Raw genomic sequence first — 25833 nt, 5'->3', positions numbered from 1 at the left:
GGGGGGACTAGTTCCCCAGGATCCCTCAGAAGGGACTGAGGTGGGAAGGGAGGTAGAATCTGGAGTCGGCCTTGACTATGAATGTGTCCCCCTCCTTCTTTCTACCCAAATTACCAGCTCTCCTGTCTGCTCCCACTTGAGAACCTGCCATTACCATTCCCCATCTGTCACTGCATCAGGTGGCGGCAGCACAAGTGGAAAATGAAGGGAAGAGGCAGGAGAAGATCTGGAAGAGGCATCACCTGTCCAGTTTCACTGGCTCAAGGAAACCATGTTAACCCCAGTGAAGACTTTTTTAAATGTTCTTGTTTCCCATGTTTTGACGCAGGACCTCCGGGAGTTGGTGGGTTACCAGGACACAATGGATCAGATGGACAGCCTGGTCCCCAGGGCCCGAAAGGAGAAAAAGGAGCAACTGGAAAAAGAGGAAAAATGGGTATTTTGGCAACTTTCCTAGTTAATTTTTCCTTGTTACTTGTCTCAATTATTGCTTTTTGGATGGGCCAAAGCTGGGTGTAGTGGGAGGAAACTGTTACATCTTTGCATGCAGAACTGGTTTAATTCTTGCCTGGAAACTATGAGCTGAGGTGCCAAGAGCATTCTTTTTAGTGCATCCCTAACAAAGGTTTATATCCAACTGGAGAGCAGCCTCCCTGGGAACTGACTCCCGCTCTTCTGCCTGCTCTAGTGCAGACTGACAGATGCCAGGGGCAGGGGCAGCCCAGGGACACTCCCTGGGCTGTGTGATGGCTGATGGCCCACAGGGTCCAAGGCAGCTCAGTCCGCAGAAGGCCAGCCATTACAGCTTTAATTGCGGAACAGAATTGATCCTTACGTGTTGATAATAATCATAATTATAAATGAGAATCGGTGTTGAATAACGATGGCTATCAGTGTGCAGACATTTTGTTTATCCCAGAAAGGCCCCAGAAATGTAATCCAATCCTGAGGATTCAGCCCTGAGCATTCTGAGGGCCAACTATGAGGGGGAGGAGACCACCATGCTAGCATTGGGTACAGAGCAGGTGGCAAAAGAGTGATGTTCAAAAAGGTTTACAGATCCCTGGCTTTGAAGAGGCATGCTTGATATGCAGCCCACAACCCAGTGAAACCATGAAAAAAAAAACAAGTTCATTCATTTACATAACACCTATTTATATGGCAGGTACTATTCTAGGTGCTGGAGATCCAGAAATGAAAAAGCTGACAAGATCCTTACCTTCATGAAACTTACATTCTAGTCTGGGAAGATTGATAACAAACAAGATAAATAAGTAGACAGTATCATCTTACATGGTGCTAAGTGGTACAGAGAAAACACAGTGGCAAGGAAATTGACCGACAAGTGTGTGTATGTGGTGGGGAGGGAGGGGGGTACTGTAGATGGAGAGGCCAGGTAAGGCCTCCTTAGATGGGACCTTTAAGCAAACACCTGGAGGAAGGGAGAGAGGGGGCCATGGGGTGGCTGCGGGGGAGAGGGTTCCAGCAGAGTGTGTGAGTCCGGTGTGCCCACAGGGTCTGAGGGTCAGCAAGATGACCAGGGTGGCCGGACAGAGGGATACAAAGCGAATGCGGTGGAGTTGATGCCAGAGAGGTAGCGGCCAAATCAGGTTGACCCTGGGCATCTCAAGGACTGTGGTTCGTACTCAGACTGCGCTGGGAGGATTTGCAGCAGTGCAGAGACCTTCCCAGATTCACTGGGAGAGGATCGCCCTGGCAGCTATGCTGATGGAGGCTACGGGAGGGAAGGGAGGAGGCACCAGTGGAGCACTGAGAGGTGCCAGAGTCTGTGTATCAGTGGACATTGGGCAAATCCTTGGTTTCCCAGAGATCCCGTGGACGCTAAACAAAGACGCAGATCCTCTCTGCAGCTGTCTCGCAGCAAGAGAGGCCTCTGGGGGTCAGCAGTGTTAGAATGAGAACACTAAGGTTGAGCAGAGAACTTGAGTCATTAAGGGCCCAGGCAGTTGTTCTCGCCCAGGGCCAGGGGAAGGGGAGACTAGCACCAGCCTAGATGTACAAACACAAGGATTATTTGATGAGCCTGGTTCTAAAGAGAGGTTGTTGGAAGTACCGCTCAGCTGTGGGCCAACTCAGATTCTGACCTGGACCACCGAACTCCAGTGCAAGGGCCCAGTCACCCTGCCGGAGCCCTGAAGCTGATCTTTAGCCTGGGATGGGTTGGCATTCCTACCTGGCACTCAGTGCTCTTGCAAGGAGGAGAGACCAGCTAGCCAGGGGGCCTGCACTTTGTTCTGAGGGCATCAAGAAGCCACTGAGGGGTTGCAAGGAGGAGAGAGTGACAAGACCAGGCCTGCTTTTCTAAAACAACACCGTGGCTGCTGCATGGAGAGCACATGAGAGGAACAAGGACAGAAGTAGAGAGACAGTTCAGAAGCTACTCAGTATGTAGGTAGAGGGGACGGCAGCTCGGAGTGTGGGGAGACCAGTGTAGGTGAGTGATATCCTGCGGTGAAATCAGCAGTACCTGGTGGTGGGTAGATATAAGGAGAAAGGGGGAAGGAGACCACCAAACTGACTCTGAGATCTCTGTCCCTGATGACTGCTCTTTCCTGAGGAGGGGAGACCCGTATCAGCTCAGGTTCAAGCATAACTCAGCATGGGAGGTGCTGAAATGCCTTGAAATGCCCAGGCAGAGATGTCAGGGGGCCTTGGAGATACAGGCAGGTCTATAGTCAGAGGAGACCCTGGGTCTAGAGGTATACATAAGGGGGTCACCTGAAGTAGTGGGCATGTGCGCACGGGTGCCCTCACTTTTGGAGGGAGCTAACGGGAGAGGAGGGCTTGGGTTGAGCCCTGAGAAGCAACAACATCTGAAGACCAAGCAGGAGGGGAGGAGACAGCAAAGGAGGCCAAGGACAGAACTGAGTAGCAAGAGGAATAGCAAGAGAGGGTGGGGACATCTGTCAGCAAGTATTTATTGAGCATGTTCCCAGTTCTAGAGGGGAAACACAACAGATGCAGCCCCTATTCTGGAACTTTCCATCTTTGGTGGGAAGGCAAAAAATTACCAGTCAATAATCAAATACATCTGCAGTCACAATGTGAGATGCCTATCTGAAGGAAAGAACAGAGTGTGAAGAGATAGAATACAAAGAGGGAGCGTCAGGGAAGTAAAGTCTGAGGTCAGACTTGAAGGAAGAAACCACACAGAGGGTGGTGCACACCTACAGCACACAGCCCAACAGGTGTGGCTGGGGGAAGGGACGTGTGCAGGGAGGTGAGGCTGGAGGCAGGGATCAGGCCCTTCCAGAGCCTTCAGGTCAGTAGTCTGGGTCTCCCGGTCAGCTCCCAGGAAGGCACCACAGGGTCTCATACAGGATGTGACCCACTGGGCCAGGGTCATAACTATGGAGAAGGAAGGATTGTGATTCCAGCTGAGAGTGTGATTCCAGGATCAATAGTGGTTTGCCAGGCAGGGGTGGGAGAGAGGAGGAGTGGGTGCACATTCCAGAAAGAGGGAACAACAAGTGCTATTTCTAAAAACAGGAAAAAGAGCCTGTGTTCCACAGAGACAGGACTCAGGCTGGACCACACCCTCTAGCAGTGGTCCTCTGAACAAAGCATGCAAATAGGTAGTATTTACTGTCAGGCATGCTACCAAGTACTCTCTTCACTTACCTTAATGTGGTCTTCAAAACAACCCTAAGGAGGTGAATATTTGGGTTGGCCATAATTTTTCCGGGTGAAAAAGCCTTATTTTCTGTTTCTACAACAGGCCAAACCCACCCATGCCCCAGGACCTTTGCACTGCTGTGCCCACTGACTGGAATACCCTTTCCCTGCTGTTCCTGCATCTAGTCCTGTTTCAGGTGTCAGCTCATGTGTCATCCTTCTTCCAGTTCATCCCTGACCTCTGTGTCTAGCCCCTGCCTCACAAACATAGTCACGTTCCCTGTTCTTTCAAAACACATATCCCTCCCCCAAAATTCCTTGCATTTGCTTGTCAATGCACCGATGATCTGATTCCCTAGGGAGAATGTGAGGTCCATGACGGTCAAGCCATGTCTGTCTGCTTAGTCCTAACCTCCAGGGCCTGGGACACCCGGAGAAGTGGGGCAATAATGTCATTGTTGAAACGAATAGGCAAAACTTGTCCAATATCAAAAAGGTAAGAATCGGAGGAGGCAGGACCTGAAACCAGGTCTCTCTGACTCCTGGACCCTGCCTCTTAAACAGGACCACACTGAACTTCCAGGATGGAGGGGGTGGCCCCGAGTTGTGAGAGCGGCATCACCAGAGGTACCACAGAGTGGGAGCTGTGCCGTTAATTACTGAAGGACACAGGGCTGCTCACCCCCTTGGGCCTGAGCCTAATGCCGAGTCTTACTGTGAGGGCCAGGAGGTGGCCAGTCCTTCAAAGAAGTCTGCAGGACACGTGCAAGAACATGCAGTTCAGTGCGTAATAACCTGGCAGAGAGACAGAGTTGGCTTTGTGCCTCTTATTTCCTGCCCTGCTTTCAGGCAGAGGAGTGCAGTGGAATGAGTCCCAGGAGCATCTGCCTCTGTCCTCGACTGGCTCTGAGGCCTTGGACAGGTCACCGTACCATAGGGCCTTGCCTTGGTCTCACCTGTACACTGAGGAGGGTGGGTTCCCACAAGTCCTACATGGTTTCCAGTTTTTAAATAGTCTTCTTCTGTGCTTGTCTCTGAAGGAGAGACCATGTCTTATGTATTCTATTATTTGGCACAGCTCTCTGCCAGGCCCAGGTGAGGCTCTATAAAGAATTGATGAATGAAGTATAGAGGCGTGCATGCATACGTGTGTGCATGAATGAGAAGAATAGAGCATAGCTTCCTCCATAATAGCTTCCCGTCCAGTTGAAAGAGAGGATGTATCTTACACGTGGCAGATACTCAAAAGCTGGTTGTTCAGATTTGAAGACTGCTTTCTACTGCACAGCAGGTAATACTGACAGAAGAGAAAGCTGAACCCTCCTGCGCAAACAATGGACAAATAGGGCCCTGTGTAGAAGATGGGTTGTGTAGTAGGGCTAAGTGTAAGGAACAAGAGAGAGAACTGTGATCAATATCTCAGAAGTAATTAGAGCGGAGCTGGGGAGGGCATTGCATGGGGAGAACAGGAAGACTGAGCCCAGAGAGACTATTAGTGAGACTGCCCCTGGATGCTAGTGGGGACCCAGGCAGGATCATGTCTGCAGGAGGCAGCGGGGGGGCCTCTGTAGGCTCTTGAGAAGATGAAAAACCTGATGAAACCAGAGGAAAGGGATCTAGAACCACTGTTTCCAGGAGACTGAAGTAGCAGAGATAACCCTCAGATTCCGCCCTTGGCTGAACAACGATGGGATAGCATGGAGCTGATGGCATGGGCCAGGTTTGGGCTCTGGCTCTTCTACTTACTAGCTGTGTGTCCTTGGGCAAGTTGCTTAATCACTCTGTGCCAGTGTCCTCATCTGTAAAATGGGGACAATAGCAGTATCAACCTCATAATGTCATTTATAAGATTAAATGAGACATATATATGTAGTGCTTAGAACAGGGCCTGACACATACTAAGTGCTATATTAGTATTAGCTGTCATTTCCAAAACTTGATTTTAATCCAAAAGGAAATCTAAGTTGAAATGCCAGTATTCATTTGAAAGCGCTGACTGAGGTTTGGAGAGAGAGACCTAAAGGGTCTTAAATGTTGTCAATTTTGCAACTAACATCTTTGATGAAGTCTGACATTCTCTTGCCTCAAAACCAAGCATTTTCTTTTTTTCCATCTGTCTCTCACTTTCTCATTGAGAGTTAATACTGCATTGTCGTCTTGAAAAATGGAATCCTCATAAAACAGAAATAAATGCTCTCCTCTTCCTCTTGGGACTGGGTTTCCTGTGACACCCTCTGGCCCCCTTGTGCCTCCCTGCCTCAGTCAGTGACAGATGGTTCTGCCAGAAATAAGCCGTCCTCCCTCACCCCCTGCCGTGAAGATGCTGGCGTTGACCCCAGGGACATCACACAACCCCAAACTCTAAAGCTGGTGAGACAGTTTGTTTTGCGTGGGCACCGCTGGAGAAGGAAAATAGCAGAGAGACACTTGCAGCATGTGAGTCAGGCAAGAAGCTGGCCTCTCTTCTCTGCAGAATGTGCTGACTCAAGCCCGCCAGAAATCACGGGACACACCATGTCAGGGGCCAGGCTACACAGTGGAACAGCATTGCTGTGCACTGCTGAGGCTGGCCAGGCTGGAAAGTGCCGCTCACGGCGCCTCTGATGGTGAATGCGGTTAGGTGGTGCTGTACTTCTGACGTGGCATGGCCAGGGCACGGCCAAGGTGGGACGAGAGGAAACTTTGTCGGAGGCATTGGTTGTAAGAAAAACGCTGTGTAGAGACAAAGCATCCCCCACCCTTTCAGAAGGAAAACTTAAAAATGATCATGCACACCCAGCTAAGAATCAAAATACATTCTTTTTTTAATTTTTTAAAATAAGTTTTCTTTATTTTTGAGAGGCAGAGAGAGACAGGGTGTGTGGGGGGGAGGGGCAGAGAGAGAGAAAGCCACAGAATCTGAACAGGCTCTGGGCTCCAAGCTGTCAGCACAGAACCTGATGTGCGGCCCGAACTCACCAACCGTGAGATCATGACCTGAGCCGAAGTCAGACGCTCAACCGACTGAGCTACCCAGTCGCCCCAAATCAAAATATATTCTTAAGCAGAGGTCTTTAAGATCTTTGGTTTTGTGTACTCACCCCTGTGGGGGCAGCATTACAACAGCTGCCTTACGGTATGAACGTTTTCTCTTTTTTTTTTTTTTTAATTTTTTTAATGTTTATTTTTGAAACAGAGAGAGACAGAGCATGAACAGGGGAGGGTCAGAGAGAGAGGGAGACACAGAATCCGAAGCAGGCTCCAGGCTCTGAGCACAGGCTCTGAGCCTCAGCACAGAGCCCGACGCGGGGCTCGAACCCACAGACCATGAGATCATGACCTGAGCCGAAGTCAGACACTCAACCGACTGAGCCACCCAGGCGCCCCCAGTATGAACGTTTTCCTGATTCATATGTGGCCTTTTAGAGAAGGAAAAGAAAAGACATACAAGGAAGGAATAAAGGCAAAGAAGGGGAAACTGGATGCTGATGCAGTAAGGCTCTTTGAATAAGTGCCTGAAAAAGAAAACCCTGAAATAACTAGAAAATACCATTTCCCTGAGCATTGCTGAATCGGGGTCATGTGAAACCTTTAGAAGGTTATCAGTTACGCTTGGTGCAATGTGCTGGCCAGACTCTATGGCAACGTTCTAGTCTTTTGTGTCCTTCAGATAATGTGCCAAATTGCCTATTTAAAATACTGACAAAAGGACGTCTTCGTGTGCAGAGGTCACTGATTAAGGGCTCTTCTTAAGTGAGTGAACCACTTTCCAGCAAGACGTCCTAATGACTGTGGGCAGGGATGACCCAGAACCACGGGCTTTCAGAGCTGTTGTGAGAGATGCATGATGAGCCATGCCCTCCCCCCCACCCCCCCAGTGGGCTTGGTTTGCCATCTGTGTGACGGAATCCATAGCAGAGCAAGTGCCCACAACGGAAGGGCTGCCCCTACTCTTGTTCACACCCTCTTCCACTGTGTTCCCAGCTCTTCACTGGGAATTGGGCGTCCCAGTGCATGATACCCACCCGACATCACCACTGGCAGAGGCAGGCAAGCCGGCGCCTCCTACTCCCTCTGCCACAGCTGAATTTCATGGCTTTCGTGCAGGTGTGGTTTTTATGGTTGGTTGAAATCCAGCAGACGTTTCTCTGCTCACTGTGTTGTCTAACAGTGATCAGTACTTTAAGGTTCTTGAGCACACTTCTGTCTTCCTTGGGGCGGTCCGTAGCTGGAAGAGCAAAAACCATATTGAACATTTATCACTTCCCAGCATAAAGAAAAGGTGCCAAGAACTGCAGCTGTAGGTTTTGGGGGGATACTGCCTTTGATGGCAATGCAGAGTATTCCAGTACGATCTGTGATATGATGTGATGTAATAACTTCCCCATTGCTGACAGGACTTTTGAGAAGGGCCTATCAGATAGTGCAGAGGGGCTTTTAGGGTAGGATGGGAGGTTACTCCGAGTCACCTCTGAGGTGCCTTCCAATCCCTAATCCTCTGATTCTCTTGAGACAGTTCTGTTGGGATCCTATGGGGCTGGTAGGAAGTGGGTCCAGATTTTAAAATCTGGAGGGAGGATCAATGCAAATAATGGTGCTGCTATCTGGAAACTACCTGCCAGCAGTGCATAGTAATCATATTATGCACCAAGTTTGCTTCCTTTCTCTCAGGGATCAGAATGCTGTACTCTGAATAGTCCGTGCTGAGATGGGCCATTGCATAGATTCTTACCTATTTTGAGCTGTGAGCGACAGGTCTGCAATTCCCATAGTCAGGACTCCCCAGGAACAGAGGCAGACATTTCACACACAGCATCGTGTTCACACTATCATCATCCCTCTTCATGCTTGTGCTAGAGCAACTCTACCTGTTTTGCTATTTTGATTAAAAGCATTTTGCATTGAAGTGTCACAGAAAAGGAACCAGAGATGGAATCAGAAGATCTCTGCCTGCTCACTTAGTGGCATCAGTGATAACCACTGTAAGCCTGAGTTCCAGCTTCTATGAAATGACAGTAAGGATATGTTACTAGCTCACCACTCCAGTATGTGGTGAGGAATAAACCAAGTAATGCACGTACCCTTCTGGCACCGAACAGTCCCATCTGAGTGCTCCGCTCCTCCTGCGTGGCAAACTTCTGATCAGGCCTTACCTTCCTTCTGCCCTTGCTGTGATTGTCCCTTTCTGGTCCACTCCTCTCTCTTCAACCTGTTGGCTCAGGCAAATGTCCCTAAAGTATTCAGAAGAGCCACCTGGAAATACTATTTGTCAATGAATTTATAATCATGCTGCTGTCCTAAAATGGTTACAGAGTCTTCTGCATTTGGCTCCTGAAGCCACTTCATCTTAAACATACAAAGTACAATATCACAAAGTCGTGTACCAGAGTTTCTTGCGCTACAGGCTAATAAATTATTTTCCCCCCCTCAGGGCCACCTGGAGCCACAGGAACTCCAGGGGAAAAGGGAGACCCTGGTGAGCTGGGTTTGACTGGAAATGAGGGCCCACCAGGGCCAAAGGGGGACAAAGGAGACAAAGGGGATGTGTCCAATGATGTGCTCCCCACAGGTAAGTGGCTGGCACTTGGGCTGTCTCCCAGGGTGATCAGGCCCACAAACCAGCCTGGTTTTTAGTACAGAGGCAGCACAAGTTTTCTCTCCTTTTCTACTTTGTGTGCCCATCTGCTTTGCAGCATGTTTTAGAGTGCTGTGCTTCCAAGAAGGAAAAAATTGTGCATGTTACCCCAAGGTTGGCGAGACCAAATCTGAGATCTCAGCATAAACAGTTTAGATAATTCAGGTCTAAACATCATGATTAGATTGAATTAGGATGACAGGAGCTTCCTTTTTCCAAATATTTATTAAGCCTAGCACAATATAGAATAAGACAAGTAAGCAAGCAATTTAAGATTCTGTCAGAGGACAAACTGACAGAAAGCTCAGGCATTTTCTTCACAACCGAGGTAGGATCATCTTCAGACCTTAATCCTCAGCTTTTGGATGTAGAATTGGGCAGACACGGTTGCCGATCTTCTTTTTCTGGCTCCCAGCCCAGGTTCAAAGCAGATGGATGGCATCTGGGGTGGGGTGGGGAGGTAGAGGCACAACAAACCAGAAGGACAATCACATGGTGGAAAGATTGTGGTGGTGGTGACAGCTGATGGGCATGGACGAGGAAGGGGCAGAAGAATTTTAAAAGCACAGTACTTCAGAGACATAACTATCCTATTAATGTAGTCAATAAACCTTTTCGAATATCAAAGAACACCATTTATGAATTAGAGACTTTGGTAGTAGCTGAGAATATGAATATGAAAATGAGTAAGACAGGACATCTGTCCTCAAGAAGCTAGGATGATAGATGTTCAAGAATAATGACCCTGAATCAGTCACCCATCTAGCCACTCAAAATTTGTTGAGCACTTACTCTTTGCCAGGCACTGTGCTAGGACCAAAGCATCAAGGAAAGCTCAAGTTATGTTTAGCATGCTTTGTTTCATACACAGGGAGGTTGCTATGCAAAATATATATAATTTAAGAAGTATTTTGACAGGATCATAGACTCGTGAATAAACTTTGAAAATATGAGATCGTGTTATACTTCACTTATATGGGAATCTACACATCCAGAACACCGCACTCCCCTATACTACTGAACAAGTGAGGGGTGATGACAAACCATTCAGAAAAGCAACATCACTGAGTGTACCCCAATTCCAGAGACCAGGCAGAGCTGAGTATTCCCTGGTCAGAGAGCAGACAAGACCTATGAGGGCAGATCATGTCTGCTCTGCCTACAGATCTCTGCCCCTTTCTGAGTGGGCTTGGACCTGCCTCTAGCCTCTGTGGCCCTGGCTTGCCCACTCACGCCAATGACCTCAGTGGGTTATCACAGGGCAGGACAGGGAGGATGAGACTCAGTCTGGAAGTAAAGAAACAGGCTCAGAGGGTTAAGCTGCCTGCCCAAGGTCACAGGCTGGACAAGATCTCCTGATTTCTCCTACCACACAGAGCAGTGCTTCTCATACCTGGCAGCATATTAGGAGGTTTTAAAAAATACAGATGACCAATCTCCTCACCATTTTGATCTAACTGTTCTGGATGGGGTCCAAGCAGTAGAATTGTGTTAGACTGACTCTAGGTGACTCTAATAAGCAGTCAGGGTTGAGATCCTTCAACGTGGCCAGTGACATGAGCATGAGCTTTGGTGTGAGACATACCTGAGGTTAAGTTGCAGGCCTGTTCCCAGTTGTGACCGTGGGCAAAGCACTGAACTTCCCCGAGACTGAGGTCACTGAGGGGCTACTAATACTGTCTCACAGAATGGTTGGGAAGAACAATGGAGGAGGAGATGTGTAAACTTCTTAGTGCAGTTCCTGGCACATAGTTGGAACTCAACATCTGCCATGGGAACTTTCTCGACTTTGGACGGCCAGGGCTAGAATACAGTTATGCCTGGGAATGGGGGCTCATCAGTCCTCCCCAGGGCTGTTCATTCTCTTTTCCCCTGGGAGAAACCCATCTCTGTTTATGGCTCTTGAATCAATCTCTCTCCCTGCACCCTTTTCTCTCTCTCCAGGTGCCAAAGGTGACCAAGGCCCACCTGGCCCGCCTGGCCCACCTGGGCCCCCAGGCCCTCCAGGTCCCCCAGGACCCCCTGGAAGCAGAAGATCTAAAGGCCTACGGCAGCCAAACATGTTCAATGGCCAGTGCCCAGGTTACGAGCCCCTGCCCCAGAGAACCTACCCCTTCAGCTAATGATCCCAAACTCTCGGGCTTTACCCAGGCTTTGCAACCAGATTTTTTAAACAGAGGGAAATTTTGCCGTAAGCTAGAGATTCCCCCTTGCAACATGCAAATGGCTTGGGCAGTCTGCCCCAGGGGAGAACTGGTAGCAGGTTTAGAATTGGCCTCCCACACCCTTCCCTCATCACTCTCCCCTCATCTGTCACCAGTCTATTCTTCTTCTTTGCCAAATTCACCATCCCTTTCCCCTGAAAGGGTCTCAAAGGCTAAGCTATTTACTCTGGGAACGTGAAGGGCTTGACTGATGCTGGGGAGTCGAGGGGGAGGTTCAGATTGGTTAACTCCCCACAGTACTACAGTTCTGCCCTCACCACCGCAAAGCTTTGTGTGCTAACCACATGTAGGGCACAGTGCTAAGTACTTGGTTCACGAAATGATACAGGAATTGGTATTGCCACCAAATTATAGATACAAAACTGAAATGCTAAGGAGCTATTGTAGCTTACCCAAGGTCACTCAATTAGTAAGTGACAGAGCTTGGATTCAAACCCATGTCTGCCTGCCTCTAAAGTCCTTCTCTTAGAGCATCTTCCTTTCAGAGATGGAAATCCACACATTGAGACTAAGCCAACCCAGGGCAAGGGACGCCTGATCTCTGGCAGGCCAAGAGGACTTGTCTGTCGGCCAGTCTGTGACAGAGGTGGCCATAGGATTGAAAGCTAATTAGAAATCAAGGGCCATATAAATAGAAAATACTTCTAAGGTGATGCTAGAACTTCTTCCCAGAGTGGTGACCCGGGACCGACTCCTGGTCAGGCCACGAGAAGGCACCACTTGATGGCATCATGTCAGTGGCAGAGAGGAGGATACCGACTGGAGTTTCTTTCACACTTGCTGTGGGCTTCCCTGCTGCTTTCCTACATGGTCTTTAGTTCTGTTTGGTGCCCTGGTCTTTTAGGAAGGCTTTTGGGGGCCCACATCAGCTGTCAAAGTGGGCAAATCAGTGCTTTCAAAGATGTCACCCCCACCCCACCCCCCAGTCAGTGCAGCCTGATTATGATTCTGCCCAGCAGTTAGTTAGAAATCACAGCCTCAGGGCCGAGCTGCCCCCCTCGGCCCAGGGCTCAGCACCACCCCCTCTGTTAGTTTCAGCCCTTTGTTCAGCTGCCCTTGGAGAATGAGCTGAACAGGAACCTTCGCCTGGAAGAAGAGGGAATCTGACTTGAGCTTTTGCAGAGTCCCAATTTGCCAAAGACTACGTCAGCCAGGGCATGGGTGCTGGAGCAACACCTGCCTCTGCCTGGCCTGCCTACTGAGCAGGGGCTGGGCCTCAGAGTTGTGAAAACTGCTTTAAAGGAGAGGCCATAATCTCCCACTCGGCCTCCTAGAAATGAGTCCTCTGTTGCCAGGCATCTTGCATCTGAACTTGGCCTTCTCTCCTGCTCCAATTCCATTTCTTTAAGCTCCCTTCCGCCCCCACAGCTTTAGAAGCAGGCTGGTACAACATGAATTAATGAGAGCCTTTTCTTTAGATGAAGAACAGGAGGGTCTCTCTGTCCCTTTCCTGTACGAAACTCAAGTTCCTTAGTAGAAAGTCCAGATGAAACTCAGAGGCAGCAGAATTGCATGGGGAGCGGGGAATCATAACAGATTCCCCAAAACTGCTTTCATCAGGGGACAGGAGGACTTGAGGCAAATATAGGCTCATCCTGCTAGAAAGAAGCTTAGACTGCAGAGGGTCCTGCCCTTTATTTTACTAATAAAAAAATCTCTCCAGATTATTCCATGAGCTGCTCTTGGGACAATGGAGGTAATCCTTTCTATCTAGCAACTACAGGTGACTTGAACCTCTTAGAATTTGTCTAGGCAAGTGAACCTGAACTTCTCTGGAAAGCCTGATTTGCCTCAGCCTGCCCCAGACCAGGTCCTTCTCCCCAGCCGACCCACTCCCTGTCTTCACACTGGTATATTCCTCCCCTCCTTCTCTGTCCTACTTCTGCTGCCCCAAGACACCTCTTCACCAAGGTCTGAATTAAGCCCGTCTGTTAAAGATAACAATTACAACCCAGGCCTGATGGCTTCTTGCTTAGGTATAGCTTCAAACCAACTATAAATTGGGCGCCTGTCAAGGACCTACATCCCACAGACCTTCAAGCAGACACAGGTGGAAAGTGGTGGGGGGGAGTTCAAACATCTCTGGGCTCCTTCTTCTGTGATGCCTCCCTCTGGCATCCAGAAAGACAGGGTAAAGGGGGCCACCCTCTCATGAGGACCCATCATCTTCCCTGAAAGTGAAAATCCTTCCTGGAAAATGCAATCCATGATAGTGATACCTACCACCTGCCCAGAGGGGCCAGGAAATTATCAGTAAGTCTCTTCCCACCCCCCACCCCCCCCCCCCAGAATTCTGAGGGCTTGGACAGACCACTTGTTCCCTTTTACTGACAGCCTCTTGAGATTGTATTACTTTAGCAACTGTGCTCCTAGAAAGCGTATTAGGATCGCACCAAGTGGTGGAGGTGAGGGGCGAGGGTGTGGAATTGGGAGTATATGACTTGTTGCTTAAAAGCAAGCAACCAAAAAACTTGGTAGACCTATTATAAAGAAAGTTTATAGGACTAGAGTCTGGAATGAGGTGGGGGAGAGCACCAATAATAAAGTTACATGAGTCTCACTGCGCTGCCTGCATTGGCTCTGATCATTGCCGTTGTCGTTGTTTTAGGGGAGACATGCGCCATACCAAATGATGATACCTTGGTTGGAAAAGCTGATGAGAAAGGCGGGGAACACCATTCTCCGCAAGCAGGTGCAGAGGCAAAGCATCTTGTTTTGAAATTCAGAAATTGGATGTCTTAAAGTCATAATTGGTAGGTGAATGACTTTCCTTTCTCCTCTTTTGACAGAATCCATGATCGCTTCCATTGGAAATCCAACACAAGTACTGAAAGTTAAAGAGACATTTGGGACTTGGATAAGAGAGTCTGCTAACAAGAGTGATGAGCGGATCTGGGTGACTGAACATTTCTCAGGTACCTTCACTTGACAATGACCCACATCATTGTGGTAGTTGTGCCTTTAATCTGTTGCCTGCCTTCAGGCTTCTTCTATCTCTGTGTGTCTGAAATCCCTGCTGACTGGTGTCACAGAACTGCCCTTTATTTCAGACAGCACAAATGAGTGGGCAGAACACTTTTCTCAGCTGAGCACACTGGTGACAAGCCTTGCAGTTCAGGTCACAAGGACATGACCGGGGTATTCCCAATTTAGCTTATCCAGAAGGAAGCAAATATCATTATGACTCCAGTCTTAAAAAGCCCCAAACCATAATGTGGAAGAAATATCAGACAAATTCTTGTGCACTGTCCATCTTTCTTTAAGGAGAGTACTTTTGGCCGTCTTTCTCAGATATCTGTTGGACAGAGAGCCCAGGGGAGAAGGTGAAGTGCCATCTTGCAGACACACTGCATCTAAGCATGACCCTAGTTATACTGCCCCAGAGGGACGTGGTCAGGGATTGCCAGTGAGGGTAGCAGTAGCCTCATTCCAGAAGGGGTCTGACCATATTCACTGGTCAGAGCGATAGCTGAGACACTCTGCTTCATTTCATCAGGGCCAAGTGATCGGCGGGTAGTGACTGCGTGGGTTGCCAGCCAAGAAGGACGCTGGCTCAGAAGGAAAGAGGAACACTGTGAATTAGCAGTGGCAGGAGGAGGCAGGAGGTGACTGCCCAAGTGCCAAGTGTTTGCTATTCCCAGTATAGGCCTATATTGGTCTGATAGATTTTATAAACAATCTAGGGTATGCTGGGAGGGAGTGATACAGTTTTCCTAGGAGGAGTAAAGCCAACTCTGTGGCTCCTACCTTTGAAGCATGGTTTAGGAATCCAGAGAAGAAAACTGGACTTTGAGTTTGGGAGTCTGAGACTCTAACCTGGACATGAACCCTTGCAGGACACCTGACTCTCAAGTTCCCTCTTTCTAACTCTCTCCCCTGACTCACTCCCAAGCTGTGATTGCCTCTCCCTGGCTTTCCCCCTGCAGGCATCAGGGTGAAGGAATTCAAAGACCAACCCTCCCTGTTGAATGGCAGTTACACTCTCGTGCATCTCCCATATTATTTCCATGGCTGCGGGCATGCCGTTCACAACAACTGTCTCTACTACCACAAAGGAGGCTCCAACACCATAGTGAGGTGAGTCATTTGGGTCACAGCTGTCTTTCCGCATCCCAGACAGCACCTGTGTGGTGCTTTAGTAATCTGAGAGCTACTTAGGGTTTGGGACTGTGGTGCCATCATCTTCCTGTCCCCAGAGCCTGGCACACAGAGGTCAGTCAGGGTTTTCTGACTGAATGAACCACAGGAAACAGTGAGTGAGCCCCATGACCCAGCCCTGACCTGAGATCTGCAACATTGCTGCTTGGGACACCAAGACTAAGGTCAGAGCCAGAGAGAAGCAGACCTGGTGTGATTAGGGCTGCAGCTTTGTCATCCTTTGAGAAAAGAAGCAGCCAGAACCTAGCTCTCCCTAGCCAGGAAGGTTCACACACACTCAAAGTTTCTGAAGAACTTTGGGTGTGAAGAATTTCATGTCCCAGCTGAGATCATTGAAGACTAAGGATGACAGTGCAAAGCCAGGGAACTTTGCGTTCAGATTGATCTGTCATCTTGATGGAGCCCTTGCCAGGCCACCTGTCTTCCTCTCTGCTTACCAAGGGGAAGGAAAGTGGTCACCTGGGTAAGCTGTGCTCGGGGTGGCAGCCATGTCTTCCTGACTCCCCAAAAGAATTGCTAAAATTTTGTCTTTGTGGCTCAAGAAGAAATCAGGTTTTGGGCCGAGGCAGGGCATCTTGGGAAATGAAGAGAGTAGGGAGCTCAAGTCAGGTTCCAACTTCTCCTACTCACTCCATGGCCTCAGACAAGACACCACCTCCTGTGGTCTGCAGCCCTCCAGCTGTACCCTTATCTGAGATAATTCCAGTATTATGAAAGCCATGGTCCTAGTCATCCAAAACAAGAGATAAGGACCTGAGAGAGGGCTGGGTCCCTCTTCCCTTGCCCTCACGGCCCTCCTCCACTTGGTGAGGTCCAATCGCAACAACCTTGCTGGCATTGAGTGTGGGTGAGGATGGGGGTGGGACACATGTCAGCTGTGGCTGGAAGCATCTCCTCCTCCCCCTCTCATCTCCCTCTCCCAGGCCTCCCCATCATTTCCATATCTCCCTGGCTACCTCATTGGGCAGAGTCTTGTGTTAACAGCAAACAACAACCAACCCACCTCCTGTTCAGAAGCCAGTACTCCCCAGACACATTCCTTCCCATGACATTTCTCCTCATTTAATTCTGCAGCTCCCTACTGCCACAGCACTGTTTTTACATAGGGATGAGGGTGGTAAGGGAGTTCCAGGATGAGTGAGCCCCAGAAAGAGGATTGGCCTCTCCAAGAGTGTCTTCTAACGAAGCTACGTGTGTCTGACACACTACTTCGGCCTGCTCTATGCCAGGCCACAGGCGGGGCCCGGGGGCAGGCAGGCTGGAATAAGACCCTGTTTTTCTTGTGAGGGGACAGGCCTCCTCAAGAAATGCAGCTGCTAGGTACCAGACCAACGGTACTGATGGACTGATTGGCAGTTCTGAGCTCCAGACATTCCGAGGAAGAAGCAGAGGTGGGCAGGCAGGCTGTTCTCAAGGCCTTATTTTCTCTGGTGTCTCTCACACTTACCTCAGGGTCTCTTGATTGACTCCAAGTTTGTTAGTTTAGGCTCCACCGCATATCTGCAGATTCATGCTTCCCCTATTTCTTCTCCTGCTCAATGGCACCCTCTTGTGTTTTTCTTCTCATTTAGCCTAATGTTCGTGAATTTTCATTCCTGGAATTAGGTAACTTTTGAATCATAATCAACTTTTAGATATGGTCTGGATTTGGAGTCTGTCTGGTCAGACAGCCTCCAGGAGCTGAGGGCATGGGATTCCATGCTGTAGCTGAATTTATCCAGTCACTTTCCTGACAAGAAAACTGCATGGCCTTGACTTGGCTACGTTTCTTCTCAGCTGACAACTTTCTTCTTCATTTAGACCACTGTGACATTTTTGTCGTAAAAATTCCAGCATGGGGTAGAGGAAGAACCCCCAAAATTGCAGTTAGAAAACCTAAATTCTAACTCTGGCTACTTACTCATATTCCTGGGCTAGTCACTTTCTCATGTGTAAAATGAAAAGACTGGACTAGATCATTTTTTAAGGCCCTTTGCAGATCTAAGAATCTTAGGGCATTTCAGGAGGTTGGCAAACAACTGAGGAGTCATGAGGGTAAGGAATTTTCCTGGGGCACGTGGCACGAAGGTGGACACTTTAGATGTAGTCGGCATCCTTTACATCCTTGGTATGCAGAGCATTGTGGGTAAACCAGTAGACCTAGAATTTAGAAATGCAGAATCCCAAGCCCCACTCCAGTTTAATAGAGGCAAAACAAAAACAAAAAGCAAAAAACAAAAAACCTACCATTGTCCACAAAAATGCTGACTCATATCTACCTTTTTCACATTTCAGATTTGAATTTGGCAAAGAAACATCCCAAACTCTGAAACTTGAAAATGCCCTGTATTTTGATCGAAAATACCTCTTTGCAAATTCCAAGACTTACTTCAATTTAGCTGTGGATGAAAAGGGTCTTTGGATTATCTATGCTTCAAGTGTGGATGGCTCAAGCATTCTTGTCGCCCAGTTGGATGAGAGGACATTCTCTGTGGTGCAACACATTAATACCACATACCCCAAGACCAAGGCTGGTAACGCCTTCATTGCCCAAGGGATCCTTTATGTCACGGACACCAAAGATCTGAGGATAACATTTGCCTTTGATTTGTTAGGAGGGAAACAGATCAATGCAAACTTTAATTTAAGAACTTCCCAGTCTGTTCTTGCCATGTTATCCTACAATATGAGAGACCAGCATTTATATTCATGGGAAGATGGTCATTTAATGCTTTATCCTGTGCGGTTTTTGTCAGCTACAATAAACCAGTGATGAGATGCATTCTGTTCCCCCTTGACAAGTTTCAGATGTTCTCTGGTACCATGAATATTCCAACATAAAACTTGTCTTTAGGGGAACCAGGTCCTTAGCTGTCATAATCTCATGACATGAGTGTTTATATGGTCAGGGAACCCCCTTTAAATTCAGATTCCTTAGAGGAAAATAGCAACAAACTGGAGGTCAAGATGGCTATGATTTGGTGATTTCTCCACAGACTATCTGGGCAAGTTACCCTTCTCTCTGTGAGCCTTGTTTTCCTGACTGGTAATATGAAAGGGCTGCCAAAGATGACTGGCAAGATTCCCTCCACCTGTAGGGATTTCTGTGCTTCTCGGCTGTTACTGCTTTCACAGCTGTTACATATTTGGTTTGGTTTTTTGGTTTTTAGCCACATGCTGAGCAAATTTACCTCCGAGATAAGCCCGAACACTTGAGCAATGAATTCCTTAGTAGTGACTTGTGTTCAGTGCCTTGGGAAGCTGCATGGACCCTTTAAGGCTGTGGAGGGACCACATTACCCATAATTTACTACCATTCTCTGCGTCCGCACCAGCCACCACAGCGCTGGAATGAGCATCATCCTGGGCTCGCGATTGCCGCTCCAAAGTTAAAAAAGCCAGGCACAGCTACACGCTCAGGCTTGCTAATGAAACAGAAACAGGCACTTCCAGGTTCCTATCAGTCTCTGATCCTGCTGTAGATCACAAACACTGAATCCTCACGTCACCCTGGCTGCTGCTTTCACTGCTACGCATCTGCTATCAACTACTAAATATTATGTGAGTAGGCATTAATCTGGCTAGAACCATGGGAAGCCCTTTGCAGTTTTTGGAAGAGGCACCATTTGTGATTATTATCTAGAACAGGGACGGGCAAACCATGGCCCTTAGGCCAAAGCTAGACCATTGCAAGTTTTTGTGAAGTTGTATTGGAACAGGGTCACTCGCCTTTGCTTGTGTATCAGAGTTTGTGACTACTTTTGCTCTACGGTGGCAGAATTGAGTTGTTGCGAAAAAGTTGAGTAGGGGCCCTGCAAAGCCTAGAACATTTACCCTTTGGCCCTTTACACCAAAAGTTTGCCAACTTCTGGGCTATAAAGTGAGGCTGATTTTTGGCAGGGCTTATTCGCCAGAGGCTGTTTGTTATGTTTTGTTTTATTCCAGACAAAGAAAGAGTAATAATACGGTTTGAGTGTTTGGTCGAGGGGAAGGGTGAGAACAGCATAAAATTAAGTGGCCCTCCCCCAAAGCGGTTAGTAAACCGCTCTTTCCCTAATGTAGTTTCAAAGGATGTCATCTGATCCCATTGGAAGCTAGGAGAAAAATCCAGTTTAACTTGCACCTGAATGCCCTTAAGTATGTATTTTCTGCCGATTCAGTTCTTCAGACATCCTGCAGCCTGGTGTATGGGCAGGGCTGCTGAGAGGAGAGAGGAATCTGGAAAGTTACTGGGGTCCCACAGCCAGGAAGGAAGGGGACCCAGAGAAATCTTATGTAAAGATTTTTTTATCTGTTTGCCTTCACTGAATTCGTGTGTGTGTTGGAGGAGAGCCACACACTCAGGGTTTTTCATACTTGGGGGCCCCGAGTGTGGCCTGATCACTTATTTAATGGAAGCATTTTGAAACTTAATGGGCTATACATATTTGGGTATTTAAATCTCCCCACCCCCTGAAAACACTTAGGCAGCTACTGGGGACTTCTTTGTTGTTGTATTCTCAAAATAATGGATATTTGAAAGCTTTTCTTAACTTCTCTGTTAGATTGGTTGTGTCCTGTCAGCATAGCTTAAAAAAAAAATACTCTTCAGATTCATGTTTTGTAACAAAGTAAAATAGTTTCATACTTAAGATCAGTGCATCTAGAGAATACTAGTCTTTTAAAGTATTTGAATATATGTGTTTCTGTTTCTGGACATAGGGGACCTGGATATGAATACAGTTTCATAGTAATAGTGGTATTAGTAATATATACATCCAATACTAATTATATATATGGTAGCAACCAAAGAATCTTGTTGAATTAGCACATATTCCTTTCAGAAAAAATTTTTTAGAAACCTCAGTCTTGATATCTGAACTATCCTGATTCCCTTAATTGTGGGTATGGGATTATATACTCACTGCTAGGGAAGTTCATACTGGGATTTTTTTTTTCCCCCATGGAGGACTAATATCGGGATAACTGAGTCTGAGCAAGGTGTAAGTAACAATATAATAGGGTTGAAGGTTTGTCTTTACACAAGGCAAAGAATCCAGATTTTACTCCTTCTTGCCTGCAAATACTACTTTATTAAAAAAAAAAAAAGGCTTGGGCTCACTGCTAAAGTAGAATGTACAACATAATGTTTTTAAGTCAAGATACCATTTTAGAAGTTTACATTGTCACTTATAATCAAAGTTGCTTTAAAGCACTTTTCAAATATCTGCACTTCTGATGTCAGAATCAAAGCAGATAATTTCCTAATTCTTCTTTAATCTAAAATAGATAGCTTTCCCCTGGAAAGTAAATAAAACTGTCCTCCCAACCTCAAATGTAGGCCAGACACTATTTCAAAGCATTTTCTCTCAAAGTGATAATGTGTCGTATCAAAGCCGTGCAGGTGGTCATGGTCTCAGGTGGATCACTAAGCACAGATGTTATGACAGAGAAAGAGTTCTGGGGTGAAAGCTTTAAAATGAGGAGTTCAGGGGCACCTGGGCGGCTCAGTCAGTTAAGCGTCTGACCTCAGCCCAAGTCATGATCTCGTTTTCAGGAGTTTGAGCCCCGCCTTGGACTCTGTATTGACAGCTGAGAGCCTGGAGCCTGCTTTGGATTCTGTGTCTCCCTCTCTCTCTGCCCTTCCCCTGCGCATGCTCTGTGTCTTTCTCTGTCTCAAAAATAAATAAATGTTAATAAAAAATTAAAATGAGGAGTTCCGGGCTTAGGTCCTTCGCAGTCATTCCCTTCAAGGTTGCTAAGTGAGGGGCCAATGAGACGCTATGATCCTTGAAGAGCCAGGAGTCACTTTCCAACTTCAAGGTACATTTTGTCTGTGACTGATGTCAAACCACATGAAGAGGTATGTGATAGGGCTTTTCAGTTTCTCCGCTGCTGCTGGGACCTGGTGTAGCAAGCGCACTATTAAAAGATGGGATGTCCAATCTGTAACCACAGATCTGAACAATTCTGAACAACAAATGAATCATGGTGAATGTCTCTCTTTTGGTTGCCGTTTATTTAACGTTAGTCAATAAAATAAGTCATACGTTGAAACAAGTGTATTCTTATTTTTACCTCCTGTTGATTTACATGTAACATTTACAAGAAAAAATAACAACCCAAAGCAATATTGTGGAAGAATTACATTGGTTGCTCCTCTGTTGAAACTCTTGGAATTTGCTGACTCCTGAATACTGAAAAGTCGTTGATACGGACTATGTGTTCTCTATAGGAAAACCCGAAAAATGTAGGAACCAGTAACTAGAACTAGAGACAGACATAAACTCAGTGAAGATCTGCTGATTTATTGACATAGGCAAAGCAATTGGAAAGAACATAACATTTTGATCTAAAAATAAAATAAGACAGATTTTAAAAAACTGAATTGGTGTGATTTGGGGCAGGTATCTTAATCCCTCAGCCTCTGTTTCATCTGTAAAATGTATAATAGTATTACTTACCTCCTTTGATTTTTCTGTGTCAAATGACAAATGCTATGAAAATGATATAATTCTTGATAAATTATGGTTACTTTTACAGTTCATCCTTATGGAGAATCAGATTCTTGCAGCCTTATTCGAGGGTTGAGGGACTACATCAGGGACACCACACCACAGTTTCTGTCTGCTGGCCTGTTTGATTAGGCGGTTAACACTTCACATCCCCAAAAATGGTTCTTAGCAATGTAACGAATTTACAATAAAACTGACTCTAATAATGAAAAAAATGGACTTTTCCCTCTGCCCTTCCATCCTCCCTTCCACAGGTGCTGAATCAAGGGCACTTCTCAATGACATCCTCCTGGCTGAACTCCATCCCAGAGCTTGCTTCCTGGGAAACCCAACCTATTGTAGAGTTGCCAGATAAACTCCAGGATGCCCAGTTAAAACTTAAATTGAGATGAAGAACAGTCACAACATTTTTAGTGTAAGTATGTCCCAGGTATGGTACAGAATATATTTACAACTAAAACTTGTTTGTCTGAAATTCTAATTTGACTGGGAGTCCTGTAACCCTAAACAGATGTGGTCCTAAAAAGAAGCCACTGAGATCAGGTTTTGGAGCTGGATCATTCACCACCTGTTTACAATGAGGACCCCATTGCTGGTAGTAGATTGAGCACAATTAGCCTTTGGGACAATGCGATGGTCCATTTGTTAAGACTTTGGTGATGAATGGTATACCAGTGGAAAGGAATACCTTAGCTAATGTTATGTATCAGATGTTTGAGAATTAGGGAGAAATAGGGACTAAAAAGGAAACAAAATCAGGAGGGAGGCTGTTGCTAAGCTTGATTGGCCCTCTGGAAAAAGATAAAACGCTGAAACCAATTAATTGCCAAGTGAAAGCTACGTGAGAAAGCCCAGGTAGGGCCTCCTTCGCAGCATACAAAGAGGCTCTCATCTCTTGCAGGGGAGAGCAGGAAAAAATGAGGACCCGACCTTGGACTTGATCAGAGTTGCCAAGCTCAGAAGAAGGTGAAACTCACAGTCAGAGAAGTTCGCTGTACCAAGGTGAGGACCCAGACAGGGAAAGATTCGGAACCTGCCGTATGGGATGGGGATATCTAGGTTGGCTGCTTCCAAATTTCATTGTGTGTAGTATTTGTGGTCATTTGGAAACACAGGAAATTCAGGGCTGGGTTACACTAAGTAAGCTTGTTGGCAATTTTTTTTCTGCAAAAGGTCTGATAATAATTTAGGCTTTGTAGGCCACACTGTCTCTGCTTAACTGTTTAACTCTGCTGTTGTAGCTAAAAACAATCCTAGACCACACATAAGTGAGGAAGCATGGCTATATTTCAAAAAAACTTTCTGGGCATTGAAATTAGAATTTTATAATTTTCAAGTGTCATAAAATGTTTTTCTTTTGACTCTCAACTATTTAAAAATGTAGAAAACCATTCTTAGCTTACAGATTGTACAAAAACAGGTGGTAGGCTTTATTTGACCTACAGTGCGGTTTGCTGACCCTTGGTGTGATACTGTGATTTAGAATTAGACATACATATTTGTTCTTTGTCCCCTTTTCTTACACAGAGCTCCTAAAACTATTGGAATTTCCTCTGATTAGAGCCATAAAAAATGTCTTTTATTGTTAATGGGGTGACTTTTGAAAAGCCCCTAAACAACCTAAGGATGGAGGCTGGTTGCCAGGGCACCCAAATATGTCATTAGAAGGTTGGAACTTTGAGTCCCACCCTGACCTCCAGGGAGAGATGGGTTGGAGGTTAAATCAGTTGCCAGCGGCCAGTGATTTAATCAATCATGGCTGTGTAATGAAGCCTCCATTAAAAACCCAAAGGACTTAATGTATTTTCTGTATTTATGAGTCTGTTCCTCTTTTTGTTTTATTGAAGTTTAGTTGACACATAATGTGACATTATTTTCAGATGTACAACATAGTGGTTCGACAACTCTATTAAACTCACCACAAGTATAACTACCATCTGTCATCATAGAACGCTATTACAATATCATTGATTATATTCCCTATATTGTATTTTTTATCCCTGTGACTGACTCATTCCATAACTAGAAGCTTGTGTCTCCCACTCCCTTCGCCTCCTCCCCTCTGGCAACCACCAGTTTCTTCTCTGTACTTACATTCTATTTATGCTTTTTTTGTGTGCATTTTGTTTTTTCAATTCTGCATATAAGTGAAATCATATTGTATTTGTCTTTGGCTTATTTTACTTATCATAATATCCTCTAGGTCCATCTATGTTGTCTCAAATAGCAAGAGACTCAATAGCAAGAGTCTCATTCTTTCTTATGGCTGAGTAATAGTCCATTGTGTATATACACCACATCTTTCTTTACCTATTCATCTATCATTGGACACTTAGGTTGCTTCCATATCTTGGCTATTGTAAATAACACCGCAGTAAGCATAGGGATGTGTGTATCTTTACAAATTAGTGTTTGTTTCCTTCAGGTAGATACCAAGAAGTTGAGTTACTGCATCATATGGTACTTCTGTTTTTAATTTTTTTAGGAAACTTCATACTGTTATCCACAGTGGCTGCACCAATTTACCTTCCCACCAACAGTACACGAGGGTTCCCTTGTCTCTACATCCTTGCCAACACGTGTTGTTTCTCGTCTCTTTGATACTAGCCATTATATTCAACACCTGATGATGATGATGATTTAAAAAATGGACAAAAGACCTGAATAGACATTTTTCCAAAGAAGACATACAAATGGCCAACACATGAAAAGATGGTCAATATCACTATCAGAGAAATACAAATCAAAACCACAATGAGATATTCCCTTGCAACAATCATTCTGCCTTTTAATGGAGGTATTTAAACAAGGAATTAGTGAACTACAGTCTGCTAGGTTACCTATTTTTGTAAATAATGTTTTATTAGAATGCAGCCACACTCATTTCTTTATGTATTGACTAACACTGTTTTGTTTTTTGTTTTTTTTTGTGCTACAACAGCAGAGTTATGTAATTGCTACAGAAACCTGCTGCAAACATAAAATAATTACTATTTAGCCCTTTAAGAAAAGGTTTGCTGACCCTTGGCTAGACCATTTACATTTAATGTAATTATTGTTATGGTTTACTTAAATATATAATCTTGATATTGTCTCATCTGTTGTTTTTCTTTTTCTGCTGTTTTTTGAACTGATTGAATTTTTTAATAACTCCACCTTATTTTCTTTCTGGGCTTTTGGTTATAATAAGTGTAAGTTGTTACAAACAACTTACTGTTGTTTTATTTTCCTTTAGAGTTTATCGTGTGTATTTTTATCAGTGTACCTGTACTTTTTTAGCACAAGAAACTTAGAACAATATATTTCCATTCTCTTCTCCTGGCCTTTGCGCTATTGTTCTTATGCATTGTACTTGTACATATGGTATGCAACCAGCAAGTATTAGTATTTTTGATTCAAGTAGACAGTCATCTTTTAAATATATTTTAATAATGAAGAAAGAAGTCTATTCTTTGCCTATGTAGTTACCAGTGTTGGTGATTTGTGTTTCTTTGTGCAGATAGATCTCCATCTAGTATCATTCCTCTTTGGATTGAGGGACTGACTTCCTATACATGACTTTCACATTTCTTAGTGCAGATCTGCTGGTGATAAATTCATTTACCTTTTCTTTGTTGAAGTCTTTATTTCACATTCTTTTTGTGCTTCTTTTTTGGCAAGGCAATTAGGTCTCCCTTGCTTTTATCCCCAGTTTGAGCGATAATTGACCTATAACGTTCCTTAGTTT

General features: G+C 45.8%; 1 protein-coding gene across 18 annotated transcripts in view; it reads left to right on the top strand.

Moving 5' to 3' along the window:
• Positions 1–18401, top strand: part of GLDN (gliomedin) — a 103004-nt gene extending 84603 nt beyond the window's left edge. For all 18 annotated transcript variants that reach the window (XM_045059312.1, XM_045059309.1, XM_045059308.1 and 15 more), the window contains 7 exons: positions 329–436; positions 9047–9184; positions 11195–11332; positions 14084–14167; positions 14265–14390; positions 15402–15552; positions 17908–18401. In XM_045059312.1, the coding sequence (XP_044915247.1) occupies positions 329–436; positions 9047–9184; positions 11195–11332; positions 14084–14167; positions 14265–14390; positions 15402–15552; positions 17908–18385 (1223 nt within the window). In that variant the 3' untranslated portion in view covers positions 18386–18401. The remainder of the gene's footprint in view (positions 1–328; positions 437–9046; positions 9185–11194; positions 11333–14083; positions 14168–14264; positions 14391–15401; positions 15553–17907) is intronic.
• Positions 18402–25833: the final 7432 nt, after the last annotated feature.

The sequence above is a fragment of the Felis catus genome, chromosome B3 (genome assembly GCF_018350175.1).
Source record: "Felis catus isolate Fca126 chromosome B3, F.catus_Fca126_mat1.0, whole genome shotgun sequence".
Taxonomy (NCBI): Eukaryota; Metazoa; Chordata; class Mammalia; order Carnivora; family Felidae; genus Felis; species Felis catus.
The sequence above is the reverse complement of the archived record's forward strand: the minus strand, read 5'-3'. Positions and strand labels throughout refer to the sequence as shown.